Raw genomic sequence first — 20,349 nt, forward strand, 5'->3', positions numbered from 1 at the left:
GTGTTTTAGAAGAATATTTTCAAAAGAACTGGAGATTTTCGTAGGGGTGACAGTCTTTCAGGTTGAATAAAAACTGGGTACAATGAGTTCCTTCAAGCTCTGGCCATACTAATGAGATAATGGAGGAAACAAACTGATTTTAAGGTATAAAATAAAAATATATAAAATCTTTTCCCACAGGTAAGAAATAAACAAAATGCCACATAACAATGTAATACTAGGAGTTTTATTCAAGCAATTTTTCTTCTAAAATTCACTTACCAGAGCCGCAAAAGCCCATCCAGTTTTATTAAAGAGAAATTCCATATTGCTTCTTCGAAGATACACAAGTCCACCAATAACAGCCAAAAGCAATCCCAACATAAGGGGACCAGCATAATTCGGGGGTCTAATTACTCTAATCTAATGGAAAGGAGATAAAAACACTTTAAAGTATGAAATTTATCCATTAATTATACAGTTCAAAATACTTTGAAATGAAAGCAATCAAAATTAGTGTGGTCATTTTCAAGAAAAATTATACTTTTTCTTTTCATCCTAATGAAAAAGTCTACAATGTACCCTAAAATGGGATGGATACAATATCCTCTTTAACCACAACATAACATCTTTTATTTATCTATTTATTTATTTTTGCTTTTTGAAAGACATTTTTTTTCACAACATAACATCTTTTAGATTAAGAAGAATTTGCCAAGTACAACTAGATAGTCCATGGACTTAACAAGGGCAAAAGAGTGGTTTCCATGCTGAATTGACTATGTAATAGAGGATGTTTTGTAATGTCAGTCTTTCATCAGGATGATTCTGTTAAATGCTACTTATGAAGGGACTGACAAACTATCACTACCTCAGTGATATGGGGACAAGACCAATTAGGACCTCCCAGAAAGATTCAAAGTGGATAATGACAAAGAAACTTTCTACTGTACAAAGCAAGGAAACTTACATTGACATCAGTTCTGTCAGCAATCCACCGGGCAATCTGCTCAGCTGAAAATCCACGCACCTGCAACTCATATGTATCACCCCGTTTGGGTTTCCCTTTTGCAGGAAAGTTGATGAAAGTTGGAGCTGAATTCATGTTTAGCTGAATAAAAAGTATTGCATGAAAATATAAATTACTAAGAAAATAATCTTAACAGCAAATATTATCTTGAAATTTAGGCATTTTACAAAGATGAGGAAGCCCAGGTTTGGGTAGGTTAAGTGATTTGCCTAAGGAAAGTGGTAAGTGATGGAGACAGGATTCAAACCGAAGGCTGCTTGTGACCCTAACTAGTACACTTTACTTACCAAATATAAATTTCTAGCTAAGAAACCAACATTTTACTCCTTTAGAATGGAAAATTTCCCATACCGCAATCACTTTAATCTGTTCATAGATTATGCAAAACATAATACATTTATGAGAACTAAAATTGTCTCATGTAGCTTAGGTAAGCTCCAAATAGAGCACATTCTCTTTTTTTTTTGGCCGTGACATGTGGCACGTGGGACCTTAGTTCCCTGACCAGGGATGGAACCTGCACGCCTTGCAGTGGAAGTGCAGTGTCTTAACCACTGGACCGCCAGGGAAGTCCCCTAGAGCACATTCTCAATTCGGAGGAAACAAGATCAGGATAAGAGAGTGCTCTATTGTAGTGAAAACCAATACAAAATGGTAACCAATATGAGAAATAGTCAATTAATTCTAAAAGGTTCATAAATCTTTAGTGATAAGCATCACAATTCTCTGTTCTGTCATGAGACCATGGTACTCTTAAGAAGATAACACTGGAATTGCTAAGGTAAAGAATCTATGACCTTCTCATCTGCATTACATCTTTCCTGACGTGATATAACTATACTTGTGGAAAATAAAAAGTCTAAGTCCAGGGAAAAGATGTTGACCAACAGATGCAAGCATTCAGGTCCCCTCAGCAGGTAACCCTTTAATGGAGATTGGCTTGTATAAAACAATTTTAATTTAAGACATCAACCAATAAAATAACCCACTCCCTTGCTTTGATTCTATACTTATTACAGTAACCCTTCTAACAGTAATATTTTTAGATATTCTCATAAGGGGAGAGGGTATACTGATAGTGGACATGATTATTTTGGTCTCCTTGGTGAATTGGTGAATTAAAAGATTAGGTCTTTGGTTACCAATGTCCATGGATTTTTATGGTTTGGTGAGTATATACAAAGTCTGCAGAGCTAGATAAATTCTGGCTACACTGTTAAAAATTCAATTTGAGTCTGCAAAACTTAAGAACCACACCCTGGATAGTGTTCACGCCACCAAACTGCTGCCCAAACTTTAGGCCAAACTCTTCAGTATTTGTTTAGCTATACAGCAGTTCCCACTTGCCTGCAGTTTCACTTTCCAGAGTTTCAGTTACCCATGGGCAACTGCAGTCTGAAAATACTAAACGGAAAATTCCAGAAATAAACAATTCAAAAATTTTAAATTGCAGCCATTCTGAGCAGTGTGATGAAATCTTCCGCCATACCACCCAGGATGTGAATCATCCCTTTGTCCAGCATATCCCACCCATTAGTCACTTAGTGTTGGTTATCAGATCAACTGTCTTGGTACCACAATGTTTATGTTCAAGTAACCCTTATTTTACTTAATAATGGCCCTGAAACACAAGAGTAGTGATGCTGGCAATTCAGATATCCCAAAAAGAAGCTGTAAAGTGCTTCCTTTAAGTGAAAAGGTGAAAGTTCTCAACTTAATAAGGAAAGAAAAAAAATCATATGCTGAGGTTGCTAAGACCTATGGTAAGAGTGAATCTTCATGAAATTGTGAAGAAGGAAAATAAATTCATGCTGACTTTGCTGTTCCATCTCAACTGCAAAAATTACAGCCACAGTAAGTGATAAGTGTTTAATTAAGATAGAAAAGATAAATTTGTACAACAAAATATTTTGAGAGAGACCACATTCACATAAATTTATTACAGTATATTGTTTTAATTCTTCCATTTTATTATTATTGTTGCTAACTCTTACTGTACTAATTTATAAATTAAACTTTATCATAGGTATGTATGTATGTATGCATGTATAAGAAAAAATACAGTTACATATAGGGTTCGGTACTGTCTGCAGTCTCAGGGTCTTAGAATGTATCCCCTGTGGAGAGAGGGGACTATTGTACCTCCTTTGGATTTAAAATATACATATGCGTCTAAAAGAACTAGGTAATATATGAATCCATTTCCCTTATGAAATTAAAAATTAAAAATTACAGGGTTATGAAGACCAACTCCAGTCCATTCTGGCAGCCACTATTACCATTTCTAGACCTTTCTGAATTTATTCATATACATGTGTATGTACCAACAGAAAACATATAATATTGCTTTGTGTGTGCCTTATTTGAACACAAATGGTATCACATTAATTGTAATATTCTGCAATTTGCTTTTTATTATTCAACCATGTTTGAGAGATCTATCCATGACAGTATGTATATATATATATTGACCTCACTCTCACAGTTTATTAAGTAATTATGCTATTGTTGGTATTTTAGTTCTTTTTTTCCCTTTTTTTCCAATTAAAAATGATGTTGTAATGAACAGCCATGTACATATCTCCCTGTATACATCTGAGAGTGTTTCTCTAGAAATGGAATAATTAGTTCATAGGGCAGAAACATCTTAAATTAAAATGGATAGAGCCAACTCGCCTTCAGAAGTGGCTGTACCAATTTACACTCCTACCCAGAGACATAGGAAGGTATCTGTTTCCCCACATTCTTGCCAAAAGCTGATCTAATGGATGAACATTGTGTATCACCATTATTGTAATTTGTATTTCCATGATTACTAGTATAACATCTTTATACCAAATCAGCTCTGTAAAAATATCTTGTAGGCTACAGACACAATCAACAGAGTGAAAAAGCAATCAACGGAATGGGAGAAATATCTACAAATCATATGTCTGATAAGGGGCTAATATCCAGAATACATAAAGAACTCCTACAACTAAAAAACAAACAAACTGATTAAAAACTGGGCAAAGGATATGGATAAACATTTCTCAAAAAAGATATACAAATTGCCAACAAGCACATGAAAAGATGTTCTCCATCACTAATCATTAAAGAATTACAAGTCAAAACCACAATGAGACACCATCTCACACTCATTAGGATAACTACTATCAAAAAATCAAAAATAATGCAAAATGGTACAGCCGCTATGGAAAACAATATGGAAGCTACTAAAAAAATAATAAATGGAACTACCATATGATCTAGGAATTCTACTTCTGGGTATAAATCTAAAACAACTGAAAGCAGGGTCTTGAAGAGATATTTGTATACCTATGTTGATAGCAGCATTATTCACAATAGCCAAAAGGTGGAAGCAACCCAAGTGGCCATCAACAGATGAATGGATAAATAAAATGTGGTATATGCATATAGTGCAACATTATTCAGCCTTAAGAAGCAAGGAAATTTTGATGCATGCTACAACATGAATAAACTTTGAGGACATTATCCTAAGTGAAATAAGCCAGTCACAAAAAGACAAATACTGTATGATTCCACTTATATGAGGTACCGACAGTAGTCAAATTCATAGAGACAAAGTAGAATGATAGTTGCCAGGGGCTGGAGGAAGAGGGAATAAGGAATCATTTAATGTGTAAAGAGTTTCAGTTTTACGAGGTGAAAAGAGTTCTGGAGGTTGGTTGTACAACAACTTGAATGTACTGAACACTACTGAACCACATTTAAGAATGGTTAAGATAGTACATTTCATGTTATGCCTATTTTCTCACAATTAAAAAATTTTTTTAAATCTTGTAGGCTTTGAAAATCCTTAGATGTTAAAGAACCAAAATAAGATGTACTGTTTTTGGTAGGTACCACTTTTCATCCATGCTTAGCTTTTGTATACTGTGGCATATGACATTGTTCTTTGGAGAAAGGTTTGAATTTCTTCCACAGATGGACACACTGACATCCTTATACCACTAACTCTAAATATAGCTCTAAAATGGACATTGATATTAAAAGGTATTTGACGTAGAAGAAAATTGGTTTTGTATTTTTACAAATCACTAACAGAAATTCTTTATGTGTATCTTGTTAAAATAAATGGAATTACAATTTTTAATTTCCAAAACAGTCCTTGCTTTCATAGTAGAGAATGAGAAAGCAGTTTCTTAAACTCTAGAAATTGTTTCCTTTGGTCTAAAAAGGCCTAAATGCACTAACCTTTTAGGCTATAGCATGTTTTATGAATATACTGATTTTGATTTATGGAGCTGTGTGAGACTAGAATATGACCAGCACGATGACATACTGTAAAATGGAACATTAATCCATCCGTTTGACATTTACTGAACCTCTATTATGTGCTTAGCACTAATAGCTACAGGATGTTGGCTCTGCCCATAAGTAAGTATATTCTAAGAGGTACTGTCAAACAACTCTAGGGTTAATTCTACTATAAGATAGAATCTGGAGATATATATATATATATATATATATATATATATAATAGAAATATAAGGAAAGTAGTGTGACAATACAAGAGAAGGGTTGACTCACATTTGAAGATTTGAAAAGGCTTCAGGGGAATATCTGAAATGAGGCTTAAAGGGTAAACAGAACTTTGAAAGTGGAGAGAAAGGGAGCAAGGGAGAAAAGATACTTTATGTTGTAGGAAATGATCAACAATGTTGAAATAAAACAACGACATAATATAATTATGGGAAAGGTGGTTATGTGTTTGGAGTAAAGAGGGCATGAAGTGAGGAGGACTAAGGAATTTTGGCTTTAGTCTATATGCCACTATTTCCAAAAGTGTGTTCCATAGAATATAATTAAAATGCTCCATTAAGTGGTCCAATAATTGGGGAAATTCTGCATATTACAGCTCACTATTAGAATGGAAGGAATAACACATTTCAGCATGTTGAAGTCCTGTGTTGGAAAACAGTTTCTCATGTTTATGCATATCTTGTGAGCAGAGGCACTGACTGCCTTTGTTCTGGATGATCTTCTCAAGGATGTTTGTACAGCCTTAGAAGATAGTAACAGAGTCTCCCTCCAAAGCAAAGGGCATGCATGCTTACTAGCTTTTATAGAAGATTTGGGTTCCCAAAGCTTAGAGTTCCTCTTCCATAATGCAACCCACTTGTTTTCCTTGCATTGTCCTATGGGAAGTGGGGCTTAGGGAACCAGTGCAATGAAGTGTTGATACTTTGAATTTTGTTGTTGTGAGTAATAAAGTCCTTTAACTCCAACCCAGGAGTGTCATGTCATCTGTGAGCATCTATGAAACTGTGGCAGGGTCACTTGTTAGCTTGCAAGTAGAATAAAACCTCAAGACACTTCATAGTTCTTGATACCCTGAGGTAAAAAATAAAATTTAATTTTGTTTAAACTAAGGTTTCCCAAATTTTATTTTCCCCCAAGTATTCTTATTAATACCCTCTAGATAAAAACCTCTAGGAACTGTTATGGCAGGCAATATGGAGAGAGTATTATATGGATGGTAAGTTCAAATGAAAGAAGATGAAGGCCTTGGAAGTAAAGGATGATGGATGTTGTAGAAAAAGAGGAATGACAAAGAAGTGTCACCAATGATACAGAACCCAAGAGGACCGGGTTTGAGTGGAAGTGGGAGAGACAGGAGTTTCATTTGGGACATAATGAATTTTTGGATTGGGAAGTCATTCATGTAAAGGTGTACAACAAGAAGTTATACCCAAATCTTTCCTTTCATGTTTTATACAATTGTTGAGTAAAATATGTCCAAATATATGAGTTAGACAGATTTATAAACAGACAAAACTCAATCTATGTCCTTGAATCTACTGATTGCATCTATGTCCCCTTATACACAAAGGAGAAAGAACTACTACAGGGCTTCCCTGGTGGCGCACTGGTTAAGAATCTGCCTGCCAAGGCAGGGGACACAGGTTCGAGCCCTGGTCCAGGAAGATCCCACATGTCGCAGAACTAAACCCGTGCACCACAACTACTGAGCCTGCACTCTAGAGCCCACTAGCCACAACTACTGAGCCCACGAGCCACAACTACTGAAGCCCACGCGCTTAGAGCCTGTGCTTCACAAGAGAAGCCAATGCAATGAGAAGCCCGTGCACCACAACGAAGAGTAGCCCCCACTTGCCACAACCAGAGAAAGCCCGCGTGCAGCAGCGAAGACCCAACACAGCCCAAAAAAAAGAAAAAAAAAAAAACTAGTACAGACGCTGAAGTTAAAAATATAGTTGAAAGTTATGATTTCCAGTTCTGCATGTAAGGAGCTTGGAAGTCGCTACTCTATCATATCAACAAGTAAAAAGCTGAACAAACTGAAAAGCAGAAAACTCTTCTGGGATTCCCTAAGAGAGAGGAAGACACAGGGCAAACGACTGCCCCCAAGATTGGAGAGACAGACAGGCAAATACAGGGAGTCACGGCTTATCTGAGCAGAGACCAACAAGTGGAAACCGCCTCAGGAACATTGCCAGAGTAGGAAAACCTGATCTGTAACTGACAAATTACTGGAGGCTCAGTGTGGACAACTCTGAGAGTTAAAAACTCCAAAAGCACACAGTTATGGGGGAGGGGGGTAAAAATATTGTGAGATTTACCTCCAGGAGCTTAACTAGGTTCCCACAGTAAATACTGGAGAAAAATCCCCTCATGCTACTGTCAGGGTGAGGGGAAAAGAAAACATTTTGAAATACCCCAAAGAACTCTGCTCTTCTTAACAAGGTCTGTCCTCAGAGGAAACTAGTTAACCACAGCCTAACCTTCTAGGGTATTATCAGAGCCTAACTGACCTGGAAGAAGGGAAATACTGAACTCTAGTTCACTCCAGCCATCCTGTCCTCTAAGAGGGGAGGAAAAAAACTGAGAAACTCTTGTGAAGCTCACAGTTCAGAGGCATATGCTCACTAAAAGACTGAGATCTAATTATAGGACTATAAAACATCCCTCTCCCCTCACACCACATTACTAAAGGCCACTTTACAGCAGTTCCCTTCATGTAGTACATCATGTCTGGCTATGAAGAAAAAAATTACAAGGGGTACCAAAAGTCAAAAAAACACAATTTGAAGAAACAGAGCAAGTATCAGAACCAGACTTGGAAGGGATGTTGGAATTATCATACCAGGAATTTTAAACAAAACTGACTAATATACTAATATCTCTAATGGATAAAGTAGACAACATGCAAAAACAGATGGTTAATGTAAGCAGAGAGATGGAAATCTTAAAAAGAACCAAAAAGAAATGTCGGAGATGAAAACCACCATAACAGAAATGAAGAATGCCTTTGATGGACTTAGTACACTGGACGTGTTTGAGGAATCTCTGAGCTAGAAGATCTATCAATAGGATCCTCAAAAACTGAAAAGCAAAGAGAACAAAGACACAAAAAAAGGAAACTAAAACAGAACAGAATATCCAAGGACTGTGGGCCAATTACAAAAGGTGTAACATACACATAATGGGAATACCAGAAGAAAGAGAAAGGGATAGAAGAAATATTTAATGACTGAGAATAACCCAAAGTAACGTCAGACTCCAAATCACAGATCCAGGAAGCTCTAAGAACATGAAGCAGGATAAATGCCAATAAAACTATGCCCAGGCATATAATTTAACTCAAAGAAACCAAAGATAAAAAAAACTCTGAAAGAAGTCAGAGGAATCTCTCTTCCTCTTACCCATAGAGGAAGAGAGATAAGAATTACACCCAACTTTTCTTCAGAAACCATGCAAACAAGAAGAGAGCGGAGTGAAATATTTAAAGTGTTGAGAGGAAAAAACAACACCAACTTAGAGAATCCTGTACCCTGTGAAATTATTCTTCAAAAGTGAAGGAGAAATAAAGACTTTTTCAGACAAAGAAAAATTGAGGGAATCCCAGGCAGGAAATATTAAAAGAAGTTCTTTAGAGAGAAGGAAAATAAGGTAGGTTGGAAACTTGGATCTACATATATTAAGGGAGGGACTGAAGAGGGAATAAGTGAAGGTAAAATAAAAACTTTTGTTTTTCTTATTCTTAATTAATCTAACACATAACAGTCTGTTCAAAATAACACCAGCAATATATTCAATTGTGTGTGTGTGTGTGTGTATGTACCTATATATAAGTGAAATGAATGACAGAAATGATACAAGGGATGGAAGGGGGGGATTAGGATTATTTTGTTATTATAAGGTATTCTCGCTACCCATGAAGTGGTATAGTGTTATTTGAAAGTGGGCTTTGATTAGCGGTAAATGTATATTGCCAACTCTAGGGCAACAACTAAGAAAAGCAAAAAAAAGTATAACTAATATACTAAAAAAGGAGAGAAAAATGGAATCATATAAAATGATCAATTAAAGCCACAAAAGGCAGAAGAAGATTGGAATACAAAAATAGGAACAAAGGGCAAAAAACAGAAAACAGTAATGAATATGGCAGATGGTAATCCAACTATATCAATAATCAACTTGAATATCAATGGTTTAAATGTACCAATTAAAAGACAGAAATTGTTAGAGTGGTTCAAAAAACAAGACCCAAGTATATGTTGCCTTCAAGAAATCCACATTAAATAGACACACATATAGATTAAAAGTAAATAGATGGAGGAAATATACCATGCTGTATCTTCTGAGTCATCATCATCAAAGAAGAAGAAAGCAAAGCTAGAACATGGAGGATCATCAAGCTCTAAACAAAATTCTGATCATAGCAATGGATCATTTAACTCGAAAGTTCTATCAGGACGCTCTGGATATAAGTTTGGCATTCTTGCTCAGATTGTGAATTACATGAAGACATAGCATCAGCAACGAGATACACATCCTCTTACTTTAGAAGAAATTTTGGATGAAACACAACATTTAGATATTGGACTCAAGCAGAAACAACAGCTAATGACTGAGGCAATAGTCAGTAATCCCAAAACTGAAGTAATAGATGGAAAGTATGCCTTCAAGCCCAAGTACAACTTGAAAGATAAGAAGGTCCTACTCAGGCTCTTAAATAAGCATGACCAGGGGCTTCCCTGGTGGCGCAGTGGTTGAGAGTCCGCCTGCCGATGCAAGGGATATGGGTTCGTGCCCCGGTCTGGGAAAATCCCACATGCCGCAGAGCGGCTGGGCCCGTGAGCCATGGTCGCTGAGCCTGCCCGTCCAGAGCCTGTGCTCTGCAACGGGAGAGGCCACAACAGTGAGACGCCCGCGTGCCACTAAAAAATAAAAAAAAATTAAAAAAATAAGCATGACCAGCGAGGCTTAGGAGGAATTCTTTTAGAAGACATTGAGGAAGGACTGCCCAATTCCCAGAAAGCCGTTAAAGCTTTAGGGGACCAGATACCATTTGTAAACCTTCCTGATAAGAAGAAAATTCTTTTCTTCAATGATAAGAGCTGTCAGATTTCTGTGGATGAAAAGTTTCAGAAACTGTGAAAGAGTGTCACCGTGGATTCAATGGATGAGGAGAAAACTGAAGAGTATCTAAAGTGACAGGGTATTTCTTCCATGCAGGAATCTGGACCAAAGAAAGTGGCCCCTATTCAGAGAAGGAAAAAGCCTGCTTCACAGAAAAAGCAATGGTTTAAGACTCACAATGAGCACTTGGCCTGGGTGCTGAAGGACTACTCTGACATCGCTCCTGGCAAGTAGAGAACAGTTTTGTCTGAGAGCAGAGTTACAAGGTCAAGATCTTCCTTGCTGATGCTGGGATCCGAAGACTGACTGCCTTCCCATTCTAGTTCTTAGGACAGAGGAGAGGAACAGTTCAGTTTACAGAACTAGTGCAAATTACCAAACTCGAAGCTTATTTTCATTAATGCACTAATAAGAAATGTGATGTCCCCTGTTAACCTCCTGTTACTTCTTGGGGGAAAGGCGGTCAGCATGGCATGCAGGTGTCTTTGCTATTTATCTCTACTTCTACGTGGTTCCTGGTTCCATTTTCCCTCTTTTATTACCTTAGAACAAGTTTGCTGATAGTCTTGAATGCAATATTTGTTTATTCCAAAAGAACATATTTATAATAAAATCATTGTAGAAGGAAAAAGAAAAGTAAATAGATGGAAGAAATATACGATGCTAACACTAATCAAAAGAAAGCAAGAGTAGTTATATTCATTTCAGATAGAGCAGACTTCAAAACAAGAAAAGTTATTAGGGATAAAAAAGGGCATTACGTGATGATAAAGGGGTCAATTCTCCAAGAAGACATACAATCCTTAACATGTATGTGCCTAACAACACAGTGTCAAACTATGTGAGGCAAAAACTAATAGAATTGCAAGAAGAAATAGATAAATCTACTATCATAGTTGGAGACTTCAACACCCAATGGACAGATCCAGCAGGCAAAAAATAAGTAAGGACATAGTTGAACTCAATAACACCATCTAAACAACTGGATATAGTTGACATCTATAGACTACTACTTCATCCAGACAACAGAATTTGCCAAGGAAGACCACATTCTGAGCCATAAAACATACCATAACAAATTTAAAGAACAGAAATCACACAATGTCTGCCCTCAGACCACAATGGAATTAAACTGGACACCAATAACAGAAAGATAACTGGAAAATTCCAAAATACATGGAAACTAAACAGCACAATTCTAATTAACACATGGGTCAAAGAAGAAATCTCAAGAAAAATTAAAAAATATTTTGAATTAAATGAAAATGGAAACAGAACTGATCCAAATCTGTGGGATACAGCAAAAGCAATGGTTACAGGGAGATTTATAACACTGAATGCATATACGGGAAAAAAAGAAAGATCTAAACTCAATAATTTAAGTTTCCATCTTAGGAAACCAACAAAAGAGCAAATTAAATCCAAAGTTAAATGAAAAGAAATAATAACAATTAGAGAAGAAAGTAATGAAACTGAAAGTAGAAAAGCAATAGAGAAAAGTCAATGAAACCAAAAGCTTGTTCTTTGAAAAGATCAGTAAAATCAATAAGCCCCTAGGCCAAGCTAACTAAGAAAAAAGAGAGAAGACACAAATTACTAATATCAGAAATGAAAGAGGGGGGACTTCCCGGGTGGCACAGTGGCTAAGAATCCGCCTGCCAATGCAGGGTACACGGGTTCGAGCCCTGGTCCGGGAAGATCCCACATGCCACGGAGCAACTAAGCCCATGCACCACAACTACTCTAGAGCCCGTGAGCCATAACTACTGAAGCCCACGTGCTTAGAGCCCGTGCTCCACAACAAAAGAAGCCACCACAATGAGAAGCCCATGCACCGCAACGAAGAGTAGCCCCTGCTCGCCACAACTAGAGAAAGCCTGTGTGCAGCAACGAAGACCCAGCCAGAAATAAATAAATAAATAAATGTAGTTTAAAAAATAAAGTGGTAATTTTTAATTATATTTTACCACAATAAAAAATACATAAAAGTTACTTGATTTCTACCCAATTTCCATATTCTAATAGGCTAGTATTGACCACTACATTTCATGTTTAGCTTAAGTTTAGCTTTTATCTCATTAACTACTCTAGATTTTAGGTAAGACAAATCTTATTTAACTTCTTGCAGCCATTGAAAAAAAGGTATTCCATATTATCCATATTTTATCTATTCCTATTTAACAGAATAAACCAAATAGCTTACCATCTGAAATACATCAGAGCCTTCATCAAAATCCACCATAGCAAAAAATATCCTGTTGGTAAATGCACTGGAATATCGCCAGGAGTTTGCCAGGATCTGGAATTCTTCATCAGCTTGCCTGGATGCAATCGGATTTGTGAAGATAACATATAAAACATTTTTAAAGCAATCTAATGCAAGTCAGGCTCTGCTGACAGGGTTAGGACAAACCTTGGAAGACACTGCCACTGTTTTGGCATAAGAGAAGCCTTATACCAAGTGTTGGGGATTTCACCCTGAAGTAGTGATTACCTGACTCTGCTTTATACTTTGTGCCTACTCCTTATCTCAAAGCTCCTTCAACATTCGCTGGAAAAAAGTCTAACTAGATTGTTTCTACACCAATTTTTAATACCCTAAATTACTTCTAAGAGTTGAAAGACAAGGTTGAAGTACTTCCCAGAGAAATTAGACTATAATATTAATCTATTTAAGAAATCTAAAGTACAAAATGCTACTTAGTAAGAATACAGTCTGATGAATTATTACAGTGAAAAGGAAGAAGAATCTAAGGAATTGAGATTAATTGAAACCTCAGGCCATATTTTACTTTTCCCTGATCTCCCATATGCTTTCAGTTTCTAAGATCTGACAATTTTTCATTTCTGATTATCTTTTAACTCTATCCTTCCCCATTTATTTTCATTGTGATCATCTAAAGTCAGATCCTTAATATCTGACATTAGAACATTAAAACCCTAACTGTACTTTATCCTCCTCCAATCCTTCTTACATTGCAATATATATCAGTCTTCCTAAATGACTACTTTCTTGATACTCCTCCTCTTCTCAGAAACCATTGTTGCTTTTCTATTACCTTCAGAACAGTCTCCAAGCTCTTTCACTGTTTATTCAAAGTTCTTTATCATCTATTTCCAAATAATGCATCTAGCTTTTACATAGCCTGACTACTACTCAACCTCAAACAGGATCTCTTAATTCCAGCACTTTACGCCTATCTCTGTACCCTTGCACACTTCATTGCTTCTAATCAGAATATCCTACTGCTATGTAAATCTGATCCATCTGTCTAGCCCTAGTACAAGTCCTATCTTCTCCATTAGGCCAACCCTAACCACTCCTCTTATATGTCCTTCCTGAAATTTTATAGCATTTATTATGCACACAATTCATTTGGTACTTAATCATAAATTGTCTTATATTGCCAGCTAAATTTTCATATGTGGAACTGATTTTCCTAGCCAGATGATAAGGATAGCACATCTTTCTTATACTTTTCATCCTGATAGCATCAAATACATAGTATTACACTCATCGCTGTTGCTTAGTTTTAATTATTTGAATGAGTTTAGGAAAATGTGCTAATTTACAATTTGGTCTTGTAAAAAGTAAGACACTATTAAAAATTTTAGTTATTAAGAACTCCATTAATTTGCATTTAATACAGAATTATGAAGGACTTTGTTAATTCCCTGACATTTTTGTATACTCATGATTGCTAGTGAGTAAACTGACTGAATTATAGAGTAATTCCAGAGTTTAAGTTTATTCACAGTTAATACTACCTACTACTCTTTTGCCTTCTTCTACTTTCTTTTAATTTATATTCAGCATAACAGCCATCCCTAAAAAAAAAAACAAAACACTCTGGTATCAAATCCCTTGACTATCTCCTACCTCTGGGGAGAAAATCCTTTAAGAAGAGTTAGAAAGGCTTGGGGTAGCATAACACACTATTCTGAAAGAAGGCTGTCTATTCCTTCACATGGGCTCAGGCTATCAGAATTTGGAAAGCCTCCAAGATCATACTAAATTAGTTTTTCACAGGGTAACTTTGTCATTTCATTTAAAGTGAATTCCCAGATCACAATACTGATCTAAAAATATAAGTAAATAAACAACAAAAAGCAAAAGCAATTTTAATTTTTAGTATCCACTATTTTTAATTATCTATAGTGCTTTTGTTTAAAAAAATGTCTTTTTTCCTAAGATCATTCAGAAATAGTAAAATAAAATCAACAAACCATTGTTTGATGAAATTTTAAGTGAGATTAGTCTTGATTTCTAAGGTTTAAAATTACTACAAAATAATCTAGAAAAAAGAAACACCTCTAAATCATGCATTTTGTTTTCTAAAAAAGTTCTCTTGTAATTCCGAATTTTGGATGTAGCCACCATTATTGCATTAATAAATATCTATAGCTTTGGGTAGACCAGTTAACATATTGGAATCTGTTTCTTCCAAAAATGAGAGAATATTTGCTTTATGTACCTTCTGGGGTTGTTGTGATAAAACAAGAGTATGAAGTTGAAAGCACACACAAATAATAAAACACTACATCAATGCTATTGACACTCATTTATATAAGTTGATACCAATTTATAAGATGATTGTTACATTTTTTAATGTTATTGCTAGGATGGTTACCATGAAACTTTATCCTTGCTCTTTGTCCCTCCCCCACTAATATGGACCATCAAGAAAAGACTATAAAAGAGTAGTACTATTATGTGTTACTACAGATACTCTAAGTAACATATATACATTAATTGTTTATGTACCCACTGAACTAATTTCATTCTTCTGGGGTTGAGAAATGGTTAAAATCTTATGAGTTATTTAATTTTTAAAGTGTAGTTGAAAGTTCATACTTGCACACGACACATTGTCTATGAAGTTGGAGAGCAGTGAACATGACAATAACGGAGTAGTTTCTCGGTGGGGCTTTAACAAGGCGACGGAACTTGTCTCCATTCATTCTTATTACAGGCCTTTTATTGGTCCATTCCATCAGTTGACTAACCTTTTCAGATAACACCATCTAAAAAAAAGACAAAGACAGCATGCCATTAATACTCTCAACTTGGCATTTAAAATTTCTTTTAACTAGACAACTTACTTAAAACCAAGACTAATAAGCAGAGGTACATAAAAAACGTGAAAGAACTAAAAATTAAATTTAGTACTTGTGCCTGATGATGATAATTATTCTTAAAATTACATTATTTCATGATGAGATTTAAATGTATACTGCAATACTACATTTTTTATGTGAATTACTTATTTCCTAATAAATAAAATAAGATAAAATCAAAAAACCTTTCATTTGCTAAAGATTTCAAAGAAAGTGGGAAAAGCCACTCTACCTGATTTTAAGGTTTATTATATAGCTACATAAAAGGATAGATACATAGGTCAATGGAACAGAAACAAGAGCCAGAAATAGACCTACACAAGTATAGCCAACTGGTATTTCACAAAGGTGCAAAATCAACTCAGTACAGAAAGGACGGCCTTTTCAATAAACAGTGCTGAAGCAACTGGGCATCCATAGTCAAAAATATGAACCTCAAACTAAACTTCACACATTATACAAAAATTAATTAAAGGGGCTTCCCTGGTGGCACAGTGGTTAAGAATCCGCCTGCTGATGCAGGGGACACGTGTTCGAGCCCTGGTCCGGGAAGATCCCACATGCCGCGGAGCAACTAAGCCCATGTGCCACAACTACCAAGCCTGCACTCTAGAGCCCGCGAGCCACAACTACTGAGCCCGCCTGCCACAACTACTGAAGCCCTCATGCCTAAAGCCTGTGCTCCACAACAAGAGAAAGCCACCACAATGAGAAGCCGGCGCACCGCAACAAAGAGTAGCCCCTGCTCGCCACAAGTAGAGAAAAAGCCTACACGAAGCAACGAAGACCCAACACAGCCAAAAATACATACATAAAATAAAATAAATAAATTTATTTTTAAAATTAATTAAAAATGGATCACATACCTAAATGTAACAATGAAAACTATTTTAAAATTAGGAAAAAATATGGGAGAAAATGTTCAGGATCAAGGGGTAGGCAAAGAGTTCTTAGACCTGACACCAAAAGCACGATTCATAAAAAAGAAAAAAAAAGGTAAACTGGACCTCATCAAAATTAAAAACTTTTGCTCTGTGAAAGACCCTGTTATGAGGATGTGAAGACAAGCTACAGAGTGGGAGAAAATATTTACAAACCACACATCTAAAAAGGATTAGTAGCTAGAATATATTTTTTAAAACTATCAAAACTCAACAGTAAAACAAACAAAATAGGCAAGACATGAAGAGATTTCATTGAAGATGACCTACCGATGACAAAGAAACACACAAAAAGATGTTCAACATCATCAGCCATTACAGAAATGCAAATTAAAAGCACAATGAGCTATCACTACACACCCGTTACTAAAATAAAATATAGCGAGAATACCAAATTCTGGCGAGGATGTAGAGAAACTGGGTCTCTCATACATTTTTGGTGGGAATGTACTATGGTACAGTCACTCTGGAAAACAGTTTGGCAGTTTCTTTAAAAAATTAAGCAAGCACACCATTGTAAAGCAATTATACTCCAAAAAAGATGTTAAAAAAATTAAGCAAGTAAAATATACACTAACCATACAATCCAGCAACTGCATTCCCAAACATTTATCTCGGAGAAATGAAAATTTACATCTACACAAAGAAAGAGCTACATTTTGTTTGTTTCTTTTATTTATTTATTTATTTATTTATTTATTTATTTTTGGCAGTATGCGGGCCTCTCACTGTTGTGGCCCCTTCCGTTGTGGAGCACAGGCTCCGGATGCGCAGGCTCAGCGGCCATGGCTCACGGGCCCAGCCGCTCCGCGGCATGTGGGATCTTCCCAGACCGGAGCACGAACCCGTGTCCCCTGCATCGGCAGGTGGACTCTCAACCACTGCGCCACCAGGGAAGCCCACTTTTTTAAAAAGTTTACTTATTTATTTGTTTGTTTTTATTTTTGGCTGCATTGGGTCTTCGTTGCTGTGCACGGGCTTTCTCTAGTTGCAGCGCTACTCTTTGTGCAGGGCTACTCTTTGTTGTGGTACGCGGGCTTCTCATTGTGGCTTCTCTTGTTGCAGAACACGGGCTCTACGCACGCAGGCTTCAGTAGTTGTGGCTTGCGGGCTCTTGAGCACAGGCTCAGAAGTTGTGGCACACGGACTTAGTTGCTCCACGGCATGTGGGATCCTCCCAGGCCAGGGCTCGAACCTGTGTCCCTTGCATTGGCAGGCAGATTCTTAACCACTGCGTCACCAGGGAAGCCCTGTTTGTTTCTTTTTAAAAGCCAGTCATCATGAGGCAATGGAAGAGAAGCATGGTTAGTCAATGAGAATTTCAGTTTGAAATAAACACATCATATTCATTTATCCTTCCCCTCACCTCTACCCTTATGTTCAAACTTTGCAAGAGTAGTAAGAAGATGGGAAAATATAAAAAAAGAAGTGCAGAAGAATCTCAATGCAGAGTTAATGCTAATTTATGGTTTTGTTCTTCTTTACAGTGATATGTTTGTAAAGGGCTGGGAAATCATGGAGTGGTTCCACTATTCAGAAGCATTTGCCCAATTACATTTCCCATTACTTACACTGAAATTTGGCCAGGGCACTGGCATTCAAACTTTAAAAATAGTTCCTTCTCATTAAACTCAATCATCAAAGAACAGATGTTAGGATGTGCCTTTTCAGTTGGGAAGTTGATCAGGAACCTTGTGACCACCTAGAGGGGTGGGATAGGGAGGGTGGGAGGGAGGGAGACGCAAGAGGGAAGAGATATGGGAACATATGTATATGTATCACTGATTCACTTTGTTGTAAAGCAGAAACTAACACACCATTGTAAAGCAATTATACTCCAATAAAGATGTTTAAAAAAAAAAAGATAGCACTCTGAAAGATAGGTGTCAGTAATGCAAATGAGTTGCCTCAGACTTAGGCTAAGAAAAATAATCCCTGGAACCAATAAAAATAGCTTCTGTGGCTTTAGTCATCCCAACAAAATTCTCAAAGAATGCGCATCTAGTGGGTTTAGTGGGTTGTAATTGAATGACCCTAAATGGTTTTCCTAGGTGGTCAAGGACCCAGGACACAAGCATATTAATCCCCCCACCCCTGCTAGATGTTTCACAACACTTTTTACCTGTGTTATAGCACTTATCATTCTAAGAAAATTTGATATCTGTTTCCTTCTCTAGATTATTAGCTACTAGAGAGCAGACACACATAATACTTTACCATATAGTAGACATTCAGTTAGTGTGTACTGAATTTCTATTTAACAGAACCCAGCTGGGAATGGACTCACTTGCATCATTAACATATAAGGAAAAAAAGATGATTGCACACATAAACACTTAATAGAAATGGGATTTTTTTTAATTTCAGGAAGGCAACAATAACATAGATTCTAAAAATGCATGATTTACCTTTAAAGCATGCTTGAATTCAGGCAATACTGAAAAAATATTTACTTCCTGAGTACACTTCTATGAACAATAGAGAAAGATGGCATAAAAAAATAGTTTTGTAGCAGGTATAAAGTAATTCCAGTAAGAGCCACAAAATGAATATGCCACACATGGAAAAATGAATATAGTCTCTAATAAGCCCACAGAGAAATATATACACTCGCAGAAGACTGGTATAACAAATAATTAACAAGACTTGTGGAACAATGAATGATACTAAGGAAACAGGTTGTTGGGGGAGGGATAAATTAGGAATTTGGGATTAACATATACACAGTACTATATATAAAATAGATAACCAACAAGGACCTACTGTATAGCACAGGGAACTATACTCAATATTTTGTAATAACCTACAAGAGAAAAGAATCTGAAAAAGAATATATATGTGTATAACTGAATCACTGTGCTGTACATCTAAAACTAACACAACATTGTAAATCAACTATACTTCAATTAAAAAAAAAGGAAACAGGTTGGTGGTAAAGGCAGTGGAAGAGAGTGAACTAGAAGACAGATAGGACAAGGAACAAGTGGTGGAGGCTAGTTCATCTTTAGCAGTAGAATTAGTTACCAACAATTGTCAAGAATAGGGAATATTTGGGCTTCCCTGGTGGCGCAGTGGTTGAGAGTCCGCCTGCCGATGCAGGGGACACGGCTTCGTGCCCTGGTCCGGGAAGATCCCACATGCCGCAGAGCGGCTGGGCCTGTGAGCCATGGCCGCTGAGCCTGCTCCTCCGGAGCCTGTGCTCCACAACGGGAGAGGCCACAACAGTGAGAGGCCCGCGTACCGTAAGGCTGCATAAATTAAACTCAGTTTTTCCAAAAAATGAATTCTTATTATTTGATACAGCCTTAATGATCCTCTTGGCTAAGAGAACAATATTAGTTCACAGAAAATATGCATTCTATATTCTAAAGCAGTCATTAATTTTGTTATATTTTCAAATTAAATTTGACAGTTACCAGCAAATTCAAACATAATTTGCCTATTTTATTCACCATGGCTACAGATACTATTTCAGACTATTTTAGAAAAAAAAATGTAAAGTAGTAACAGGTATAGTTTCATATAGTCTATCTCCATTCAATCACATAGATATATGATCATTCCAATAAAACAAATGTATGTACTTTGAATTAGTGATAAACATGTGGAGTCTTCTTAAACAAAGTCTTGAATAGGTCTATGTAAAAAATGTATTATATTCCTCTTCTTGTTTATTAACAGACTGGAAAGACCAGATTTCTGGCTATACAATCCCCAAATAACTTATCAAGTAGAAGAAATTAGTTCAAAGGAATTACAAATTCTCTTTAAAGCTCTTATAAATGGGATTATTACCTGAAAAGACTGCTTATTACCGAGGCAATTAATTAGGTTACTTTCTCAGTTCATTTTTCTTTTTTTTTTTTTTTT

General features: G+C 36.4%; 1 protein-coding gene and 1 pseudogene across 2 annotated transcripts in view; one reads left to right on the forward strand and one right to left on the reverse strand.

Moving 5' to 3' along the window:
• The window catches only part of MAGT1 (magnesium transporter 1), a 65,287-nt gene that overhangs the window by 27,502 nt on the left and 17,436 nt on the right, over positions 1-20,349 (reverse strand). For both annotated transcript variants that reach the window (XM_055081680.1, XM_007121307.4), the window contains exons 2-5: positions 15,276-15,445; positions 12,624-12,741; positions 950-1,090; positions 262-402 (exon numbers count right to left, since the gene is read on the reverse strand). In XM_055081680.1, coding sequence (XP_054937655.1) covers positions 262-402; positions 950-1,090; positions 12,624-12,741; positions 15,276-15,445 — 570 coding nt within the window. The remainder of the gene's footprint in view (positions 1-261; positions 403-949; positions 1,091-12,623; positions 12,742-15,275; positions 15,446-20,349) is intronic.
• On the forward strand, positions 9,611-10,736 carry LOC102978427 (general transcription factor IIE subunit 2-like; annotated as a pseudogene).

The sequence above is a fragment of the Physeter macrocephalus genome, chromosome 21 (genome assembly GCF_002837175.3).
Source record: "Physeter macrocephalus isolate SW-GA chromosome 21, ASM283717v5, whole genome shotgun sequence".
NCBI classification, from domain to species: Eukaryota; Metazoa; Chordata; class Mammalia; order Artiodactyla; family Physeteridae; genus Physeter; species Physeter macrocephalus.